The sequence below is a fragment of the Cylas formicarius genome, unplaced genomic scaffold (genome assembly GCF_029955315.1).
Source record: "Cylas formicarius isolate icCylForm1 unplaced genomic scaffold, icCylForm1.1 PGA_scaffold_5__7_contigs__length_24384050, whole genome shotgun sequence".
Lineage (NCBI taxonomy): Eukaryota > Metazoa > Arthropoda > Insecta > Coleoptera > Brentidae > Cylas > Cylas formicarius.
Genome location: NW_026844341.1, coordinates 10,029,884 through 10,053,873, shown reverse-complemented (window position 1 = coordinate 10,053,873; position 23,990 = coordinate 10,029,884). Strand labels below are relative to the sequence as shown.

Below are 23,990 nucleotides of genomic sequence, written 5' to 3'. Positions count from 1 at the left end.
ATTCGGATTCTATTTCAAAGTTTTCTTTTGTATTCTCGGTAGATGGCGCTGTATATTCCAGAGTGAATGTAAATTCTCGAGATATTCTACCTTCCACATACTTTTTAGACACCTAGTATTATAGTAAGGGCATACTATAAATAGTTTTAACTTACTATTTACAAATCCTTTGGATTCCTCATGCCCCAGTTGTTTATAAATCAAACTTGTTCCATCTGCTTATATATTCCTTGAAGGGGGCGGAGCTCAAGAAGGGCAATGAAGATTGCTTCTGATTCCCATATTGGTGAAAAGTAAAGACCTGAGTCGTGGTTAGAATTGTCTGGTTGCTTATAGATTTCCATGGATTCTGGGATTGTTCTTTGAGACAACATTCATGCCCCTTTTTTAGCTCCGCCCTCCTCAAACAATATATAAGCAGGTAGAGTAGAATGCGAGCCAGTTTCAGTTAAGCTCTGAAGAAGCCAACAGGATGATAGGCGAAATGTCACCTAGCTTTCTTTATAAACAAACGATTCAGAAGGAATCTAGAAGATTTGTAAATAACCTTCTGAAGAAATTGTTAATTTTGACGAGTAACGAATTCCGCTCTCATCGCAGTTGTCTGTGTTCTTTATAATTTTAATTTTTTTTTTTAAATTCTAATTTTCATTAAAACTAAAATACTAACTTCTAAGTAATCGACGCAGGAGAAATCCAGAAGATTCGTAAATAGTATTACAGTAGCCCGTGGAAGTTTTTTTTGAAAAATTAGTATTATCTCAAAAATATCAACTCAACGGGCAAAGTTTTTAAACATTTGCATTTACCGGCCAAAATTGACAAAATAAAAAAATTAGGTTATTTTTAGATTTCTTTTTCCGTATTGTACAAATATGCATCAAAGTTGATGACAAAGTTAACATAGTTTTAATATTTTAAAACCAAATAAATTTAAAGTAAAGACCGGAAATATTGCGTCGGAATTGAAGGCACGCTAAACGATTCTATATAGAGTCGTTACATATGGTCCTGTTCTGGGTTTTTCAGGTGAACCGTAAAAATCACCTTAGCGTATGCATCATATTTCCACAACATCTATGAAAACGACTATTCCTTCGATCTCCAGCTGCCAGAGAAAACCATCTTCTGCGAGATACCATAGCGGTGGAGTAGGTACACCCCACCACTCCTTGCTTTAATGTAATTTCCATTCTTTTATTCTCATTTGCGGTTTAAACCTTACTGACGTAAATTTGCTCCCTTGAGGTCAAAAACAAAAGCAAACTTCATACGAAAATAGAAAACTATTTACAAAAGCAGATTTATAAATAGTATTACAGGAGCCTGGGGAAGTGTAGAATCTACGTACCTATGCCGACGGTTTGGACGAGAGCTTGGGTCCCGAAGTATGTGAATGGTCCGCCTTCGAATACCAGATTCTCTTTACCCACGGTCACTTCGACGCGACCCTCGAGGATGATGACGAAATAATCGACGGCCTTGCCCTGGCTGTAGATGACGTTCGCAGGGTCGTAGCGCCATTCTTTGTGCTTCTTTATGTGGAAGACAATGTCCTGTTTAAGTAGCCGACGCAAGATCGTTTCCGATATCACGTTTACTTGGAATGGTTCGACACCTACGACAAAACAGAATATAAGAGAACTTTATTAAGTTATACAGACATTTTTAGCAAAAAAAAAATTTCATAATTGTTTTAAATTGTCTAAAAGATAGGTCTTTGGGAATAGGCCCGAGAACATTATATCCTCGTTCTCCTAGGTGACATCTCTGTTGAGATTCTCTATGTCGGGCTCAATTGGCTAGAGCATTACGATTCCATTCTCCTATGTTTCTCAGCTAGGACTTCTTCTTTCATCCTATGCCTCTTTTTCCTTCTATTTTTCCTTCAAGAAATAATTCAAGCTCCACGTCTCACGCCCCAGATGTTTTAATTATTTTCATGATTTATGTTAATTGAGGGTGCTTGTTCTAGTTAGGATCTCTTCATTTGTTATTCCATACATTCTTATAGAGCTGCGACCCCACATAGCACTTTTATGCTCTTAATCTCGCTTCAAGTGATAAACCTGGATTACATAGCACATTTATCATCTTTAAGAAACCTGCGCCAGCCATTTCTATCCTTCTTTCAATTTCGGTTTAACTGATGGTGTTTATCCCTCTGCCCAGATATATGTGACTGTGCACGGTTTGTACATTGGTACCGTTTATTGCAATGTTCACATGTCGTTCTTGTGCGTCTCGATTAAATACTAAGGATGGTTTCATTTCTAACCCCATTCTAGAGCATTCTTTTGTTAAAATGATCATCAAAAAGCATAATTTTTCTGAAGAAGCAAAAAAAAAAAGAAATCAAATTTTGCTGTTTATCCCTAAAATTTTGCGTGCGGAATTGTGAGTTTCAAAACGTTGCATTAATAAGTTAAATATGGATCATCATTGTTTTACATTAATTTTCTTAGATTGCGAATGCGTCAGCAGTTTGGAGTAACCATGGGTAAACCAGGGGTAAACCTGCCTGATATTGTCTATTGGTAAATAGAAGATATTGTCATTTTTACCTATATATAACAGATCTACAGCGGCAGATCATTATACAGGGTATTTTCTAGTTGAGTGTCAATAATTAAGGGGGAAACTTTTGGGCCCATTTTAAAAAGAAAACTATATATGAACATATGTCCTAAACGTCTTAACCTTTGAGATACACGGCGGTAAATTTTTCAAAAATAAAATATATATTTTTTTAATATCTTTAATACCACTTTAGATATTTTAATGAAATTTGACGCACATGTAGAATGTATCACGAGGCATTATTTAATGGACCACAATTTTTTTGCAATACACCAGTGACGGGCGCATGGAATTTCACCTGTCTGTTTCGGCACATGGTACGCCACTGATTTCTCTTAAAATAAAAATTATTCTTACAATCTCCAATCATTTCCAAAGAAATTTAATTCCTTGATTTTTTTTCAATCCGATGTACTGTTCTCGCTTAAAAAAATAAAAATCTCTTTCTCTGCATGGTCATAATAATATCGTTAATATGACAGCAATTGTTAAACAGCAATGGTAGAGCAAACAAATAGTTTTAACCTACAAATAACATACCAATATTAAATACTCATATTTTCCTTTTCCTTTTGTCCACTTTTTTTAAAATTTGATAGTTATAAAGATATTCAAAAACTTAAGAACTCAAAATAAAAATTTTGTATATAACAAAAGAAAATACTTGATCTCATATTTCGCAGATTACATATCAGCATCGCAATGGTAGTGAAAAAGTGGAAAACTCACTAGTGCTGAGATACTGGTAGGCCGCCAGAGTCAGTTGGGGGCTCATCCTCACTTTGTTCTGCTGGTCCTTCCGCTCGGCGAAAATGGAAAAGTCCTTCCTTTCCGCGTTCCTGCGCCGTTTCGATCTGTTGTCGGCTGAAAGTTTGACGTCATCAGTGCAATTTAAAAATTGAAATTAAAATATTTATAATTGATAATAAGAATTTGCTATAAATTATTGATAATAAAAAACTTTGCAGGCTCTAAGTTTAATGACGCAGTAATCAGATATTGATTTTTTTCGAAAAATATGAATTTTTTTAGAAAAATGTTGGTCAGAACTAAAAATTTATGTTCAAATATGAAAATACATCCACCTACCTTTAAAAAAAAAATCATTTTTCAAATGTACAGGGTGTGCGAAATAAAGTTCCTACTCCTGTAACTCAGAAATCTCAAACGATAGAAAAAAAGTTGTATAGTTTCACCTAGTTTTTTAATTTTTAATATATACAGGGTATTGAGTTCACCTGAGGCAAGTATCTTCATATTTTTTATGTTATTGTATTTTTTGATTCCTAGAGCAATAATACCCTAATAATACAGAAAGTTGGAACAGGAGAAGCAGCTATGAAAAACTTCTTCAGAAGGTTCATTCCACCTGCGCATTCGCAAAATTTAAGTTCTCGTTTTCAACCATTGACGTCATTTAACAAACAACATGGCCACTGACAGATGGTCAAAAAGGCGAAAGATTTATTATATCTATTTAGAAAGGAACTGGCGGATTTAAATTTGCCTACGTTTCGACAAACTGTTTCAAAAAAAGGAGTAGAAAAATTGTATCCGAAAAAATTGAAATTTTCGCAGTCTTGCGTGGTTCTTTGTTGTGATCAACTATTTTTAACAAAATTTTTCGATACTCTTAAATTCTCTTCAACAAATATCATATTTTTTGAAATACATATTTCAGGTTTCAGAAATGGCACAACTCGTTACGAAAAAATTTTTTTTTCCAAAAATTTAACATAAAAATGTTAGTTACTATATACGTACTGAATACGTCAGTTTCGTCTACGATCTCCGATTGGATCAGTTCTTCGATGACGTCCTCGAGGGTGATTATCCCGGTGGTTTCGTAGAAGGGATCCCCTTCGCCTTCGGTGTTGACCCTGGACACGAACGCCATGTGGCCCTTGTTGCCCTCCTTGAATATCTTGAACATCACGTCTAAGGTGACATCTTCGAAGACGAAGTTGCAAGGATTTTGGTAGAATTGGCACAGCGTCTTCAGCGGCGTGTTGTCGTCCGGATCGACGAATGCAAGGTCCTTAAAAACGTGAACAATGAAAAATATACACCACTGAATTAATGTGATTACCAATGTAATTGCTAAAATTTTATTAGATTCATTAAATTATATGATGTCATTTCAATAAAACCTTCTATGCAACAATCATCAAACAAACTTTCACGAAATGATTGTCCACAGGAATAAAAGCACCCCACACAAAAGTTACAATATTAAGAATTACACCCATTTCAATCACTGTATATGGATAATGCCAGCGGCTACTCCAAAATCCGCGAAAATCCCACAATGCTTACTTTAAATAAGAAGCAATTTCAGAATAGATATGCTGGAAAAGAAGCTACCGGATATTATACATTTGAATAAACATCTTTGTAAGAAATTTAGTGTTATGACTATAAGGAAGTTCCAGACAGAATTGAGGAAAATCCTCGAATAATATAATTAACACCTCTGGCAGACATCACGAGTATTCCTAAAATAATAATAAGTTTACTGATATGATGTTTCAATCTCTTCATATCGACATTTTTTACTACGTTTCGACATTATTTTCCAGTTTTGTTACTACATCCTTACTATTAACTGAAAATACGGAATTTAAGATCCCAAAGACTTTCCAAATTTGTGTCTAATTATCTCAAATTTAATTATATTCACAATCGAAATAACATATTGCTATTTATTTTCCATTTTTTCCATTTCCATTTTCCATTCCATTACCTTTGAAGAACACCAAATTACCTTAGTACTATTTTTACGTTTTGACATGACATGAGAACAGTTAATCTCAAATACTTTGTATTATCACTTATTTATTCCGGAGAAGTTAAGTTTAATCACTAACTTGTCGCTAATCAAATGTTCTTAACTGATGACGTACTGTAAAGGAGTAAAGTGTAGAAAACCATTTAAGAACCAAATAAAGGAATAAAACAAATTAATAAGTCTTATCGTTGAAGTTATTATATGTACAGATTGTTTTCTAATTGAATGCCAATAATTATAGAAGCGATTTTTGGGTCCAATTTAAAAAGAAAACTTCATATGAACATATGTCCCAAACGTCTTAATTTTTGAGATACAGGTAAGGTTTTCAAAAATAAAATATGTTTTTTTAATATCTGTAATATCACTTTAGATATTTTAATGAAATTTGGCGCCCAGGCATTATTTAGTGTACTACATTTTTTTTAAAATACACTATACTGTCTAAAAATTATTCTTACAACCTCTAATCTAAAGAACTATAATTTCTATATGGTTTTCGCTTAAAATAATAAAAACTTTTTATCTGCATGATCATAACAATACACCGTTAATATGACAGCATGCAGGGAACTATTATCATTACTATTCCTTACTTAAGTAATTGTCCATTTGTTTTATTAAAGTACGAATACAAAGTATGTAAACTCTGAGGTGTATTTTTCAAATCTTTATCATTATTTCTTATCATTGTAGTAGGCTGTTGTTTGAAAGTTGTTTAACATAGGCTTTTAAATTCAGTTCTTATTAATTTGGAGTTAAAGATATCCGAGATTTATTATTAAATAGTTGGCAGATATGCATTTTATATATGGTTTGGTTGATAGCAGTGCGCCGGAAGCTAGACGATTATATCAAGAGCGCAATCCTAAAAGAGTCATAACAGACAAACGAACATTTTCAAATAGAAAGTTCACTGAAACAGGTACTATGAGGGCAAAAAATCATCGGACTGTAAGAACTTCATAAATTGAAGAAGCAGTTTTAAATTCAATTGATGAAAATTAGTGCTTAGTACTCGACAGATTGGAAATAATCTGAATACATATCACGTCCAAACATTCAACGAGTCCAAGCACTACTTTCCAGAGAATTTGCCTTGCGTGTTATTTTTTTTTAGCAAAATTGCACACAATCCCTTGTTTAACCAAGAAATACAATCAGAACTTTCCACAATAACCATATTTGGGCCGATGAAAACCACCAAGCAGTTGTACAATTTCAACATAAAAGACAATTTTCGTTCGTGTTTGGGCTTGAATTGATGGAAATTACTTAATTGGACCCTTTTTCCTGCTAGAAAAACTAAATGACCATAATTATCGCCGGTTTTTAGAAGGGGATTTGTCAATATTGCTAGAAGAAAATTTAGGAAGAAAAATTAGGAACAGAATGTGGTTCATGCATGACGGCGCGCCCGCTCACTTTAGTGTTGCAGTAAGAGAATGTGTCACACATTTAATAACCGATGGGTAGGTCGCGGCGGATCTAAATCATGGTCCCCTAGGTCCCCAGATTTAAATAGGTTGGACTTTCTCAAAAGTCTAGTTTATCTCCGAACTACGAACTGGATGGTTTTAAATAGATATTATCTTTCACAAAAAAAGTTCTTGACTTAACCAGTGCAGTGGCAACCAAATTAAACAAAATATATATTGTTTGTTCATTGACATTGAGTGGCACGCCACTGATTTCTTAAAAAAACATTTGCATTCATTTATGAGCAGATTTGATTTCTTATTTTTTATTGTTCGTTGTACGGTTTTCACTTAAAAATATAAACTAATTTCTCGACATGCTGTCATATTAACAATATTGTTATGACCATGTAGAAAAGAAGTTTCGAGACCGAAAGCATAATTTTTATTTTAAGAGAAATCAGTGGCGTCTGTCAAAACAGGTGAAATTCAGTACGTCAGCCACTGGTGTATTAAAAAAAAATTGTGGTGCACTAAATAATGCCTCTTGATACATAGTATATGTGTGCCAAATTTCATTAAAATATCTAAGGTCGTATAAAAGCGGTTTGGCTACAGTCTTCGCCGTTTACCGCATAGCTGTACATATATCCCCTGTGAGACTTCTCTTTTGCATAGGTTCATCAATTCCTGCCTTCCAGCTTTTCCGTCGTCTGGCTCTTTTCCTTCTTTGTGGCGGCCTCCATACATAATTTTTTTTGGGTATTCTGCCTTCGCTCATTCGACTCGTATGTCCAAACCACATTAGTTGTTTTTATTCAATAGTATCTAATAGTCTCTTTTCTACATTCATTCTGTTCAAAATTTCGTCATTTTTGATTTTGTCCATTATTGTGGTTTGATAGTACTGTCTCCTGTAGAAGCTGATTTTTCTTTCATAGCCTTTGACATTTTCCAAACCTCTGACCCATACGCACTTTGCACAAACGCATTAAACATTCTCCTCTTAGGTCATTCCATAACACTGGGTGTAATTGACGCATAACAATTTTTCCTTTATTAATTTTGTTTTGTACGTCCATTTCGTCTCTTCCGTCCGATGTTACAGTCACTCCGAAGTACTTATACTGGTTTGTATGTTTAATAGTTCTCACAGCGGTGTGTAAATCTTGTCGGTTTAATTCAATAGTCATATACTGGGTTTTCTCCATATTTATTTCCAGGCCCAACTTCCTGTATTCTTCTACAAGCTTTCTAAACATATAGTTTATATCGTCCTCATAATATTACTTGATCGTCAAAGTGTGACAGATACAACATCCCTGTCTCAGACCTTTATTTACCAAAAATCCTTGAGAAGTTTAAAAGAACTGTTTCAAACCATCCCAAACTTATCATATGCCTTCTTGAGGTCTACAAATATAAGGTGTAATAAGCTGTTATCTTGATTCGGGTTTAAAGGCCGTCGTCGGTTGGAATTACTTCCTAACGTTTCGCTAGCACGAATGGCGAGCTTCTTCGGAGGCCCTTCCATCTCCGATGTTGGACGTAGACTAACGATTTCTGCTGCGCAGGTTGTATTTATGCCGATTGGTGGTGGGCGGGGCTTGTTCTGCTTCGGTTGGTCTCGGGATATCGATCGGGTGTTTTTGCATCTCAATGGCTTCCCTGACTAGTCTGTTGTGATAGCCGTTGACCGATGCTAGTAACTTACAGCTCTCAAAGTGTATCCTGTGTTCCCCGCTGTCCAGTGCGTGTTCAGCTACTGCAGACTTCTCTGTCTGTCCTAGCCTGCAGCTTGCTTTATGCTCCTTAAGTCTCGTTCCCATTGATCTCTTGGTAGTCCCGATGTAGACCTTTCCGCATGAACACAGAATGCGGTAGACTCCTGCAGCTGAAAGTGAGTCCCTCTTGTCCTTCGCTGACCTGATGGTCTGCTGGATCTTCTTTGTAGGCTTAAAGATTGTTTTGATGTCGTGTCTTTTCAATACTCTGCCAATCCTGTCGGTGACACTCGGAATATACGGCAAATATGCGTGGGAGGTGGAGGGTCGTTGTTCGGTATCCCGTGATCTTGATGATCTTGAGTTCATTGATCTCTCGATCTCCCTCTTGCTGTAGCCATTTGCCTCGAACGCAGTTTTCAGGTGTTCAAGTTCCATCTGGAGGTTCTCCCGTTCGCAAATCCTTCGGGCTCGTTCTGTCAGGATTCTGATAACCCCATACTTTTGACTTGGGTGATGGTTGGATAGAGCATGCAGGTATCTGTCCGTATGGGTTGGTTTTCTGTTCACTGTGTGGCCCAGCTTGTTGCCTCGCTTCCTCACTAGTACGTCTAAGAATGCAAGTTGTTGGTCATTTTCAGTCTCCATAGTAAACTGCCCACCACCAATCGGCATAAATACAACCTGCGCAGGAGAAATCGTTAGTCTACGTCCAATATCGGAGATGGAAGGACCTCTGAAGAAGCTCGCCACTCGTGCTAGCGAAACGTTAGGAAGTAATTCCAACCGACGACGGCCTTTAAACCCGAATCAAGATAATAGCTTATCAACGGGCCGCGAAAGCCTTAACCAATTTATAAGGTGTAATTCTCTCGAGCAAGCTATAGTTTTTTTGGCTAGTTGTTTCAGGAAGAAACCACTCTGCTCTTCTGCATCTTCAATTTCAATTTTTCAATTTTCAATAAACGTCCATACAGTCTACCAATAGAAGATGTTACACTTATCCCCCTGTAGTTTTCGCATAACTTTTTGTTTCCTTTTTTATGAATGGAGCTTCTATGAGCTAATTTCATCTCAACTCATCCGGAATTTTTTCCCCTTTCAGGTATGTATTAAATATAGATTTGAGCTCACCTACGACAGCTGAGGGAGACGCCTTTAACAGTTCTACCGGTATACCTCCAGGACCAGACGCTTTATTATTTTTCATAAATCCCAATGTATGTTCTACTTCTGTCTGTGTAAACTCTGGTTCCTGTTTTCCAAGCGTGCCTCGATTTGATTTTTGCTTCACTTCGTATTTCATTCTGTTGCAATATACTTTGTCTTGGTAGTTTTTTGTAGTCAAAAATTTTAAATAGGCTCGTTTCTTGTCCTCCACTAATTCTTCTAATTCTGTTGACTACCAGGAATCGTAGTTTCTGTTTTTGCAATTTCTTTGCTTCTGACTTAACGCTTCTTTCGCCGCCTCATGGATGAACTTTGTCAATTTGTTATATTTGTTTTCTATATTTTGTTCTCCTATAGTTTTAAATTTTCCCGTCAGTCGTAACTTATACAAGAACTTCTTTTAAGCTTTCTATATTGTACTTTTTAGTTATCTCCTAGATGTCTGTGTCTTTATACCGGAAAATGGTCTGAACCGCATACTGCTCCTCTTATAAATTTCACGTCATACCATTTAATTGCGGACTTTTGATTTACTACGATATAGTCAATTATTGATTTCAGATATTTTTAAAAATTGTACTGAAGTGGCTTTTACTTGATGAAAATCCATTTAAAATAGTTAAACGGTACCGATGTTTATAAATACAAAACAGGTAGTAATTACTTAATGTGAGGTATTAAATCGAGATTTAACAAGGGGGATCCATTCAAATCCAGTTGGTCATTAAGTAATACATTCGAACCTCCCATCTTATTAATCTCCATAGCTTCTAGTAAATTTAATTTTCTACTTTTTGAAACAGTGTGTAAAATATCGAAATTGTCGTCAAAATTGTGTTTTTCTAAATTTAAATGTATAGCTTAATTAGAATCTCAACTATTGTTTCTAAATGATCGTCGATGTTTGTTGATACGTTTTTTGAAAGATCTACCTGTTTGTCCAATATAAATCGTAGAATATGATCCGCAATTTAATCTATAGACTCCAGAATTCTGGGATCTATTAGATTTAGATTTATTGTTTTTAACAAATTTTCCTAGGGTGTTATTAGATTTAAAAGCAATTTTGAGGCCACATGTCGAGAGATGGTCTGAAACTTTATTACTAGATTCTCCTATGTATATTAATGTTTTAAAACCTTGAGATACAGTAATTGAACGGGGATATATAGAATTCAAAGTTTTTTGAAATTGTTTCTTAGTTAAATTTTATCTATCAGTGACGGGTCATATCCATTGTTGAATGCTATTTATTTTATAACATTTAATTCTTTTTCAAAGAAAGAGGGATAGTTATCAGCCTATGAATAAAAGAATAAAAGGCAGCCATTTTGTGTGTATATGTGGATGATGTTTTTGCGTGTTTCGTAGGCACTGAGAGACAATTAGATACCTTTTTAAATTATATCAACTCTTCACACAATCGCATAAAATTTACTACTGAGATCTTTCTTGGATTTAACGATAACTAAAGCACAAAACAAATTAGATTGTTCAATATACCATAAACCTTCACACACAGACACTATAATACACGAGCGTTCAAACCAGTCATTTAAATATATTTATGTGAAAATCTGAACAACGTTTGTTCTTATTTAACTATTGTATATTTTTATTTTATATTGACCACATATTTCAATAAGAAATAAGAAAACTTGACCACCCTGTATCTCAAAAGTAAGACGTTTAGGACACCTGTCCATATGAAATTTCTTTTTAGAATGGACCCGGTGATCTCTTTTACAGTCGCAAAGAAGGCAGTAAAGTTACCGAAATGACGACCACATAAGAATTTTATTTTTCATAAACCCCGGTCCACGAACCAATGGATTTCGCTTTCACCTACGCTTACCTTAATGTAGAGCATGGTGACGATGTTCTGTCGGTGGCCCTCGTAGACCGGTATTCTGGAATAACCACTTTTCATTATTTCAGAAACGGTTTCGAAATCCAAAACGGCCTCGTAATCCAGCATAAAGACGTCCTCTATTTTTGTCATAACGTCGGACACGGTTTTCTTTCGTAGCTCCAGAGCGCCGCTGATGATGTTCACTTCGTCCTTGTCCAAGTCGTTATCTCCTGTAGTCACCTGGAAGGGAAGTATGGTTTATTTTTAAGCAGTACTCTAAATTTACTTATTTATAAAGTACCCCTCAAACGTTCCGCCGCTGGCCGAAAATTGATATTTATAATTTTAGATTCACAGCCATATGCCATTATTGTTTGGCCCACTAATTTCGGGCCACCCTGTATATAAGTTTCAAAATAAATAATGAATTATCAGCGAAGCGATGCACCAAATAGTCAAATGTACGCCCTCGTTACATGGTAACCGGACAACTTGGAAAGGAAGCGAATTTAACCACAGAGTTCTGAAGTTTATTTTCTTGGTTGACGCCATTTCTGATATCGCTCGAAGTTTTCATGCCGACTAATAATTTCTAAATTTAGCCGAATCGAAGGAGCTAAGTTCACCGGAGTTTTAGTTAGACGAAATTGTTCAGATGTGGATAACCACTAGAACTGGAGAAAAAGCCTTTGCAGTATAATAAGATAAAAAACTTCAATGGAAAATTTTGCTACTAAATTATTATAGAACTTTTTAAAAAGAACCCAATTACTTTTTACAAAGGTTCTGGATTCCTCCTGCGTCGGTTTTTGCTGAGTCGAAATTGCTGTTCCAGTTTCAGTCAAGCTCTGGAGAAGCCAACAGGATGATTGGCGAAACGTCAGCAATTTCGACTCAGCAAAAACCGAAGCAGGAGAAATCCAGAAAGAAGCCTGTGGAAGTTTTTTGAAAAATTAAGAACCAAATTATCTTGAAAAAAAACGTCATCTTATCAACCTTCAAAAGTCAGCGTACAATTCCTTTTAACTTCTGACCAACTTATATTTAATTTTTATTGTTTTATAGTCTTTGGCTGATTTAGGGTACTCTTCCATTTGTTATTATTTTAATTGAAAATAAAAGTGAAATAAAGATACAAGAAAAAAGTTCTCAAGAACATCGTGTTAAAAAAAAATACTTTTTATTACGAAACATCTCAAAAATTAAACGCAATAAGTAAAATTTATATTTCCAGTTAAATGTGACTTTTATCGACTACACTGATACTAATTTTGAAGCATGGGGGCGACATTTTACAAACACTACTATAAATAGGTCAGCTTCATTAACCACTGTCGCTAGTCACTTCGGACCTTTCCGATAGTTTAGCAGGCACTTTAGTCACTTGCTTATAAAGCACCCTTGACTAAAATATACTATATTATGTCGTTACAAAAGAAATAATAAAATGAAAAATCCGCTTTGCTCGATCCAAATGTTATGTTATATATATGTTAGTTGTGTGTCGAATGGTTATTTTTATGCAATCGGCCTCGATTGTTTATTTACTTGGAAATAACAATAAGTGCGAGATATATAGAATGCGGTTGGTGTGAAAATAATAATAAACCCATCCAGAGAAATAACAGAACAGAACACACTAATTTATAGGGGGTGTCGCGGATCAAATTAAAAGAGCTAGTATTGTGATTGTTTGAAATTTTCCTGTTATTGGCGAAAAAATATTGGCCGCTATGTTACTTCGTTTTTCTATACAATAATGATTAAAATTGCAGGTTCTAAATAAGCTATGACATATACTTAACGACTACGCAATTTAATTTTTCTGTATACGATGTGTATGAAATGTTTTTACCATAGATTTAGATTTGCGAAAGCACCAGCATTGAATGAAAATGTTGATATTTATTAGAGTAGTTTTCTGAAGTCAGGCGTATCGTAATTAGGATTTGCAGAAAATCTGCGGAAAACCAAAAGCTGCAATTTGTAGCCGTCATCACTTTGAAACTTGTGACTTCGATTTTCGATGCAATTTTGAGACTCACATCAGTCTCCTTGAAGAAATCTTAAAATAAAATATATATTAAAAATGTGATTTCATTGAGCTAGTAGTTTTTTGCAAAAATTCACTTCAATTAAATAAAATATTTTGAAATATTCTCAGTTTTAAGTTTAAGTTCTAAGTTTCTAAGTATTTTAGGAAGTTAAATTATTATAAATTTTATTTTCTACAAATCATTAAAGAAAACATTTTCTTGATAATTATATGTAATTCCAGCAAGAAATATATCGGTAAATTGCCGTCTTTTCTATTGTAAAACTTAACCGCCAAATTGTAATACGACAATACAATATTTACAACGTGTTACGACGTATGGCATTTGAGATAATCAATTTAGTACGAGTATGATTAGATTACTGTGTTACTCTTAAGAAAATCAACCCAAAACACTACATCATATATATAACAAATTACGTCGAATGTAATCTAAAAACAATAGAAAATTTAGGGGGATAGTATGGGTGGTTCGTAGAGAAAAAAAGTTATGGAATGGCCAACTCAATAGTCTTAATTCCCATCGAGAATCTTTGGGAGATTTTAGAACAAAATTCTAAAAAAAAATTAAAAGTAGAAGAATTTAAAACCGTTTAACGTTGTGACTGCAAATGAAGATTATTGGCTCAAATATTAACCGTAAACAATCAATAACCATTGTTTGCGTAAAAAACGTTAATTTTGCAATGAAAAGAAGTGATTAATTCATTTTTCTTTGAAAACTATTAATCCCTCCTGTAAAATACCTAATTATACATGAATGAATTTTGAAATTTGTCGCGTTGTTTTGTAAAAATGTATGGTCGTAGAAGAAGTATAGTATGCAAGACGTTTGGTAAATTTGTTAAGTCACTCGCTCCGCTCCTGCAAAATAAACACTGCAGCATCGTCTGAGCAACAACAACTTTGCTCGTTGAGCAAATGAAACATTATGCAAAAATTAACAGACTGATATTAAATGAATGTAAAACTAAGATGAGCGCCTTTTCAATACGGGATTTAAATAAGAGTTTATTTGTACGCTTCAATGAAAGCACAATCCAACAGAAAAGAGTTGTAGAGTTTGTGTAGACTCGAGACTCTCCTAGTTCGAACAGGTGGACCACATTCTCAAAAAACTTTCTGTTTACTACTTTGTCATATGGAGGCCCCGCCATCAGGTTTCTTTTCCCTTGTTAAAAATATAATATTTTTCCTATGTCTATTCCTGTCTCAACTACGCCTTGGTTTGATGGGGAGGTTCCCCACGAGCGGAGCAAGTCTGTAGGATGCAGAAACGCATTTTACGGACTCTACTGTTTAGCCTGTGGAATTTTTTATGTCGAGACCTATTTTCACAACACTCTTTATTAACACTTACTAGTGTGTACATACTAAATTGTGCCACTTATCTAAAAAGTAACTCTAATCTTTATATGCTCTCAAGAAACTCAGATATTCAGTACAATTTAAGACCGAATCTTAACATAAAAATACCGACTGTCTCTTACATCAAATAGTCCCTTTGTTTTGACTGTAAAAATTTATAATAACTTGAGTATCGAACTGAAGGAGATAGCTAGTCAAACAAAATTCAGATGCACTCTTAAAGACAAATTGCTACGCATCGCCTATTACAATATTAAGGATTTTTTTTCTTGTGATACCTTTTAATACGTATTCGTTGTCTGTTATTGTTTATACATTTGTCATTTATCTAACATTATTACTTATTACTATTATTGTTAAGTAATTAATTATACCAAGATAATTTTATATTTTTACATTCGTATTATACTGACAATATCCAACACTTGTAACTCAAGCCTTATGGAAATAAAGCTATCTTTATCTTTCTAAACTCGTGACTCGAATGCCGTTTACCGCACTTGTTGCATAATATACTATTATCCGTTTATTAAGTTTTGTTTTTAATTAAATACTGCATATGAAAATAACGAATAATTAATTACGTCTGCTACTGCCTCGAATTTTGCCAACATTCTTAAGGAAACAGTTTTTTTTTATATGGCAGTAGACATTTAAACGTAACATGAACAATTGAGGACGGTTTAACATTCACAAAACGTCAAAAATAATAAACCCACCGGTCGTATTCTAATAAAATGTCGTCGTGTAAAAACGTAGCGCACCGCGTCAGTTCGGACCGGATAAGTCCGGATTTTATCGATATCCAAAGGACGGAAAATCGGGCGGAAGCAAAAATAATGAGAACCATTCGACCGCGGAGGAATCAGAGAAGAAAAAAAAAGTGAAAATTGCTCCGGATTTAATAATAACTTCACAGTTTCTGTATTATTGCTTTCACCTTTTTGCGGGCGACATTGATTCCGTGCGTGTAGTTATTAGATAATACAGGGTGTCCGGAATTTCATTAATTTAAGGGTGATCTACTTCGATGATTAACTTTCAATTTAACACATTTATTACTAAAGTTCTTTTTCTATTTTTAGAGCAGACAGTATAAACAAGTCCCTCGTGGATCGTAATACGAGGTTAGCGCCAAAATTTCCCTGCCTGACATAGATGCAGCTCCAGTATCACGATAAAACTTTGTCTTCTTTTAAATATATATCTTAGTACGCTGCGAAAAAAAAAATTGAAATCTTGCGTTAAATAGTTTTTTATTGACAGCATTTTAAACAAGCCGTGTCTGAAAAAATGTCGCACGTAACGCAAATTGAGTATAGAGCAGTCATAAAGTTTTTGACAAAAGAAGGGTTAGCACCTAAAACTACTAAAGAAAGGCAAAGTTCTCTTTCCTATTCTGTAGTGAAAGAATGGGCAAAACGTTTTCGAATGGGGCACGAGTCCCTTGAAGATGATTCAAGAACTGGTCAACCAGTGGAAGTCATAAGGAGATGTTGCGATTGTGGAAGAGGTGATCGACGTTTAAAGGTCAAGGAAATCTCGGAAATTACTAACCTTTCTGATACAAGTGTTCGTCGAATCCTGCATGATCATTTAGGTATGCATAAGGTTAGTGCAAGATGGGTTCCTAAAAACCTTTCGGATATTTAAAAACAACGCCGTGTCGAGTGTGCGCGGTCTTTTTTGGAACTCTGTGGGTTGGAACCGAAGCCTGTGATAGAAACTATTGTGACCGGAGATGAAACTATGGTTCTCTATTATGACCCTCTATCGAAAAAAGAATCAATCGAGTGGCGTCGTAAGGGGCCACAATATTTTGGGATTGTGAAGGAATTCTTTTGATAGACTTTAAAGAAACTAATACCACTGTCAATGGTAAATATTACGCAACATTATTACATACATTGCGAGACTGCATACGTGTAAAACGTCGAGGAAAACTGACCAAAGGCGTGCGTGTTTTGCACGATAATGCACCTGTCTATACTGCTGGTGTTGCACAAGCTGCCATTTTAGAGTGTGAGTTCCAACAGACAGATCATCCTCCCTATAGTCCACATATGGCCCCCAGCGACTATTATTTGTTTGGATATTTGAAAAAGGACTTACGTGGACTGCGGTTTAACGACGAAGTTGAGTTAAAAGAGACTATTTTAGCCCATTTTGAAGACAAACCAAAAGAATATATTTTTTAAGGGATTGAGTTGTTAATAAAGAGATGTCATATTCAAGTTAAGGGGGATTATATTTAAAAATAATAAAAAATTGTTACTCTACTTTGTTTATTTCATATTCAGGCCGGGAAATTTTGGCGCTACCCTCGTATCTGTAGCACCACAACAGAAAATGCATATAAACGATGGACCGAATTAAAAACCAATATACTACAGGTACAGAAAATGTATTGGGATACGAGACAGAACGAGCTAAAAAGAACGGATGACTACCAAAATCCTCAACTTAATGGAAAATAGAAGAAAGGAGTACGGAAAAAATCAAAAATGTCATAAAATTGATAGCACCATCCTTCAGGAAAATCAGAAAATCGATAAACTCGTGGCTCTCTGAGCAATGGGAAGCAGCTGACCAATAATTTATTCAAAAAAACGAAAATTTTCGGAATCTTTTAGAATTTTTATCCCAAAACAACACAGCCTGTATATAATACACAAAATGTTCTAAGCAAAGGTTACATCCCTGGATGTTCCACGATCTCTGGTCGATGAATTATTTCCATAAAGTAAATGGTTTTCGAAAAAATATTTTTTTTCTGAAACTAGGCAGTACACCGTATTTCGAGCAGCGTATGTGATAGACGAACACCACAAGCACAAAAAATGTAGCTCTTAATGCGGCCTATGATACCGCGTAAACCAATTAGTCATATTTTTCACGAATTTTGATTTACGGCTAATAATTTTCTTTGGAAAAGAACAATTTTCAGCGTCTTTTAGATTTTGGTCGATATTTAAAAAAACATGTCGAAAACAATCGAAAAAATGCTTGAAATAAAACGTATAGTCGAGAAAATATTTTTTTATGGATGCCAAAATAACCCAAAAATTTTAAAAACATACTTGATTGCGTCCAGTTTCTACAGTGCAGATGTGGGTAAGGATTTTTACATCTTTTCTAAATTTGAAGTCGATAGCTGCAAGTTTGAGACACCTACCACATTTTTTAATATCGCGCAGAATATTCACAACAGCCTGTACATTATGCAAAAACCGTAAATACGAAAGTAATAGCTATATAGTCATGTAAAAAAAACTGACAACTGAAATGCAGCCTTCTAGTTGTGATCAGGAACAACATTTTAAGTGTTTTTGCGAATACCGAGCACACCTTGTACATTTACGAAAATTAGGAAGAATAAAGGTTCGAAAATTTCTTCGATCGGATAAACGGTTTTCGAGAATTTATTTTTTGTTGGACCCTTGTAAACGCGATTTTTAATGTTTAAATACTTCCCGACCCCTCAACCCTCCCAATTTCAATAGGCTCCATTAGGGGGTTAAAATTCATACATACACAAAATTTTAATTCGATAGCTTCAGCTTCAAATTTCGGACACTTGTTGTGTTTCATAGCAATGTCCAAAAAACAGACGAAAATAAACAAAAAAGATCCCCGCTTCCATTTTTACTTAGTGTGCAGCTCGCGGACGGTTGAAAAGGAGAGCAAAATTTGATACGACTATCTCAAATCGTTCGGAAATTATTGCCGAAAAAGTCCATGAACAGGGAACGGACAGACAATTTTTTTTTGCGTTGATCATTTCTGCATATACTTTCGAAAATAATCGATTTTATCGATTTTTCGAAAGTAACTTTGTGGTTACAAGGTGCCGTTTTGTGAGGTCAGTTTTTTCTCTGGATTATTCAGATGTAACTTAAGAAACACGATAAAACCTGAAGATTTTCCGGATTATAAATAAACCCACGGGAAGCATGATTATTAAATATTTGGTAAGATCAGCATAATACCTTTCAGTGGCAAGAAATCTCAAAGTTCATCCGTTCCCAGATTATTTCTAAAATTATGCAAAAGGTTTTCTGACAACTCTTGAAAGACAAGGACATGTGATTCCATTTTTTCCATCTTTTTTTGTGATTAAACTGAATCGCAACATTATTAAAATAAATTGTGGCACGTCCTTATACAGAGTTATGTATGCAGTGTTAATTTTTTTATGTATACAGTGTTAATTTTTTCTTCTTTGGAGGTTTCCGTATCACCGTCGTTTTCTGTTAATTAAATTCTCAGCAGTCCTTCTTGTTTCCAGACTTAAACGATTTTAATGGCTTCTGGGCGAAAAATGCGAAAGAAGTTAGATCACCAATAGAAGTTATTTGTAGATAATTCGTTTGCAGTAGGTAGGTCACCGCTGCTTTAGGTTGGTTGCTACCACTTGCACACTGCCTTTGGAGTCCTTTGTCTTTTCAGCGCTCTTCTCTGTGCCTTCTATTGACTTGGACGTAGACAATTAATGTTTTCAGTTGGTCACTGATGCCTTAGGTATTCATCTGGTTCGCATTCGTCGCCGTTTCTAAGGCACTGACCATAAATGAAGACAAGTTTATAGGTCTCCAAGTTAGTTGGGCTAGTACACTTTTTTTCAACAATCTGGAAAATTCTAAACTCTGCAAACACCAAAATAGTAAAATCTATTTGATCAGTTGACGAGGAAAAGTGTACAAAACTATTCCTTTCGCCCAGCAAACGTTAAACGTAAAATAAATCTGTAATTAAAACGATTCGTATTCATTGAATGCAAGATCTCCTTGGTTCTGCATTCCCGATCAAGGATTTGGTATTGTGCGACTTATTTACAATGAAAATGATTTAATGAATAATGCCTTTGTTGTTTAACTTTTCTCAGAAACGGTTCATTTTTTGAATTATCACGAGGTGCAACGGTAAAAAATGAAATCCTGAAGATAACGATCACGAAGATGAGTGTCTTAAACATGGAATTTTCTGTTATAGAAGAATGTGCGTTAAGAATGCTTTAGCAAAGTTTACAGACCACCGGTTCAATTAAAAAGAAGGATCGACCAGTTCATGACTCATTCCTTGCGTGAAAATATTCGGACATTTATTATGCCATTTATAATACTATCGAGCTAAATTATATTTAAGAGACAGATAGATATTTTTAAATCTTGCAGTTTTTCAAATATCTACTTAAAACTTGGTATCTATAATTGTCCTATTATGTTACTTATACTTGGCAGAAAAAAAAAGAACGTATGGTCTAAAAATACAGAGAAACCCGAAATTAGTGGACCAACAGCATATGATCAAAAATTACAAAAAGTAGAAAACAATGATGCAACATAAGAGTTTTATTAATGGAAATTAGTTTTTTGGTTAGTGCGGAATGGTACAGGACATCCCCTTTTTATTCTGGAAGAAAAAACCTCGTAACCGATCTAAAGCGGATTAATCCCGCTAGGTATAGCGAATTATTGCATAACAAAGAATTGACGATCAATATCTAATGACATTTTTATCGCACGATTTACCGCAATTCAATAATTTGTTTCGCTCTTGACCCACAATAAGCGCGATAACAAAGTGCTGATGGTTTGGTAAACATTTTGAAACTGATATGCGAGTAACACGGATGAAAATCCTGCTTTGACACCATAGGAAACTAGCGGAGCGTATTTATTTAATTTTTGTTTTTTAATTGTTGTTGTTTAATTGTTAATTGTTACGTATTTATTTAATTGTTTAATTGTTAAACAACAACAATATTTTAAGATAAATCTGTCTTTCTTTAATGCATCTGCTTATACTTTGAAAATTCCCCTGAATCATTCAATTATAACATGTAAATATATAGAATACAAAAGTTTTCATTAAGAATATCAGGGGAACTCCAAGAACAAGTTGCAGTTTCAAATACACGCTTTTGTTTTGATATTGCAAGTAGAGAGAGCATTAAAAAATTCCCTAAGTACAAATCTCGAATGGACGCCACAGTTAAAAAGAAATTGCGCTTTTGAAAATGTCTCTTGATGCACTTGAAAATGTCTACATATAATACAAAAAATACATCTATTTTTTAAAACTATTCCACCTTTTGTTTCAAAAGATGTTCACACGAAGTTCTTGTTATTTTTTTTTATGAGAATTACGCCTCCACAACAACATACCAAGTATTTAAAAAAATCTGTATTTAGTCCTTAATAATCACTAAATGGTTCGTGTTTTATTTAACTCCCCTTGCGTCATATATTCTTAATCGAGGCTCCCCATTCCAGTTGCAATCGATTTCTGGGAAACGGGGTAGAAATAAGGGATCGACCAATCGATATTTTCATCGACGGGCGAACTAATTAGGGCTCGCGAAAATAATAATAAAAAAGGATTCGATGAACTAGGGGGGGTGTTTACGAGGCAAGCACAAACACCGCGTACAAAATGAAAGCAAAGCAAACGGCGGACCGAAAGCTTTACGACCTAGTTTTACTAAGCAATGTGTTATTTGTTTGCAAAACAACGGGTTTTATTATTGCTCGGATGTTTGAGAGCATTCGCTGTTAATTGCACAAAATTTACGTTGATCGGTGGTTTGAAATAGACATTTTTTGAACTTGCGGTTGTTGCCGTTGATACCACCCATCCATACCATCATATAATATCAAATTTTGAGCTCTAAAGAAGTTGAAATATTAAATTGAAAGTAAATAAGTTCTATCTGCGAATACCTCGAAGTTCGCGCAACCCATAGCCGTAATGAATTTTTTTATCTTTCCACAAAAATCGTCCCTGATAACGACCAATATTGTACTTTTCAGGATGATCAGATAGCGAAAGGACCAAAATATATAACATATATAAAAGTTGAAAAAAACTGCGTATCGAATTTTGAGGCGTTTTTTTTTTTTCAAAAATGTAGTTTTTATGTTTTTAAATTACCTACGTTGGTCCCATAAAGTTGATTTTTTTATTAAAGGTCAATGGGATTATCCGCAGATACCTCAAAGTAAACCCTCAAAAATCGTCCCTGGCAATGAACATTGCGACCAATATTGTACTTTTCAGGACGATCGAATAATGAAAAGAGCAAAATATATAACGTATAAATTTCATTTTTTTACGATCGTGAAAAAGGTAAAGGTAAACTATTTTTTTTATTTTTGACCCTTTCAAAAATCGTTCCGGAGGGTGAACGGTACTGATATAGACTTTTCTGCATCGCTCGATAGAGAAAGAAATACATTTCAACTACTGAAGATATCAAATATCAAAAATTGACATCGAATTTTATGCCCAAAATGGGATTTCGAGGTAATTTCTCAAAATCGGATAAAATTTTCCATAGAGCGTTTTTTTAGGGTCAGGAATCAGAATCCAGTTTTTTTTTAATATCTAAATATCTGGAGGTGCTAGGAATTTTGCAATTAAAGAACCGACCATTTTTTAAAGAGTACCTCCCTGAACCCCTAACCTTTATGCCAAATTCCAACCAGATCGAAAATTATAAAGTCAATATTGCCCTTGTTGGACTATAAGATCAATTTCCATAAAGAATGAACCAAAAAACTGCTCAGATCTAAATTCCGATTACACCGAATCAGAAAAAAAAATCGACAAAGAAAATTTAGTATACGGGAAAACAGTTCCTCTTTAATAACGCTTAAATGAAGCACATTTTTGATTTAACACTCGAAGGAGACACATGTTTATCTTGTCTGAAAAGGAAAAACATACATGCATAGAAAAAAAATAGCTTTCCTCAACGTTTTTTTTTTTTCGAAACTGCAGCTTATTTTAACCCTTAAATGCCTGTATTTTTTTCGATCATTATAAACTTCCGCAAATTTAATCTGCGGGATCGGCGAGTCGTTACAAATTAATATCGAATATTAGCCTCAATTGGAAATAAACTGCTGAACGAATAGCCTCCCGGTCATAGTTTGCATGCAGCTGCAAAATGTGAAATTAATGACACGATTTTATGAATCTGGAGATCTACTTATGATATCAATATATATATTTTAAGGGACCATTTGTGAAAAATACGTAGAAAAATTTCAGGAAATTAGAATCTGTAGAAATGGAAAAATATGTTCAACTGAGGTGGCTTTACTTGATGAAAATCCATTTATCAAAATAAATAAGAACTTAAAGTTCAGATTTTCAATTGCTTCGACGACACAGTGTCTTTATCAAAGGTAATATTTACAAACTACCTGCTACTATATATGCCAAAAAAGGGATCATAAAACCTTAATTAATGTTGTCAGAATTTAAGTTCAATAAAGGAGAGGTATTTAAATCTAATTGATCGTTAAGCAATACATTTGAATGTCTCATTTTGTTAATCTCTATGGCTTCCAATAAATTTAATTTTCTACTTTTTGTGCCTGTATGTAAAATATCAAAATTGTCGTCAAAAATGTGTTTTTCTGGGTTTAAATGTGTAGCATGATTAGAATCTAGACTATTGTTTTTAAACGCTCTTTTATGTTCGTTAATGCGTAGAAAATTAAATTTATTGGAAGCCATGGAGATTCACAAAATGAGACATTCAAATGTATTGCTTAACAATCAATTAGATTTAGATACCTTTCCTTTATTGAATTTAATTTTCGCAACAACATTAATTAAGGTTTTAGGGTCATTTTTCGGTATATATAGTAGCAGGTAGTTTGTAAATCTCACATTTGATAAAGACACGGTGTTGTCGAAACAATTGTCATGTCAAAATATATAATTTCGTGAAAATCTGAACTTTTAGTTCTTATTTATTTGGAAAAATATGTCTCTTCAATAATATGAGCGACGATCTGTTCGAAAAGTCCAAGACGAAATTAATAATTAAATATCTCCATTTTTCGGCCGACAGTCTGAAACAGTCAACAACCTGCTAAACATATTACTAAATAGCAGCCTGTCCGTGGTTCCACTTATAACTAAAAACTAACAAATTTCAATACATAATATTAGTCTCTGAATGTATTTAAATTTATTTATCCTACGGTGTTATACCGGGTGTTTCAAATTCAACTCTCAC

The 23,990-nt window shown here is 34.4% G+C and overlaps 1 protein-coding gene across 1 annotated transcript in view; it reads right to left on the bottom strand.

Annotated features, from left to right (window-relative positions):
- LOC132702098 (unextended protein) overlaps positions 1-23,990 on the bottom strand; it is a 60,589-nt gene that overhangs the window by 10,160 nt on the left and 26,439 nt on the right. Inside the window, exons 5-8 of the mRNA XM_060670521.1 lie at positions 11,536-11,772; positions 4,345-4,618; positions 3,310-3,444; positions 1,352-1,618 (exon numbers count right to left, since the gene is read on the bottom strand). Of these exons, the coding sequence (XP_060526504.1) occupies positions 1,352-1,618; positions 3,310-3,444; positions 4,345-4,618; positions 11,536-11,772 (913 nt within the window). The remainder of the gene's footprint in view (positions 1-1,351; positions 1,619-3,309; positions 3,445-4,344; positions 4,619-11,535; positions 11,773-23,990) is intronic.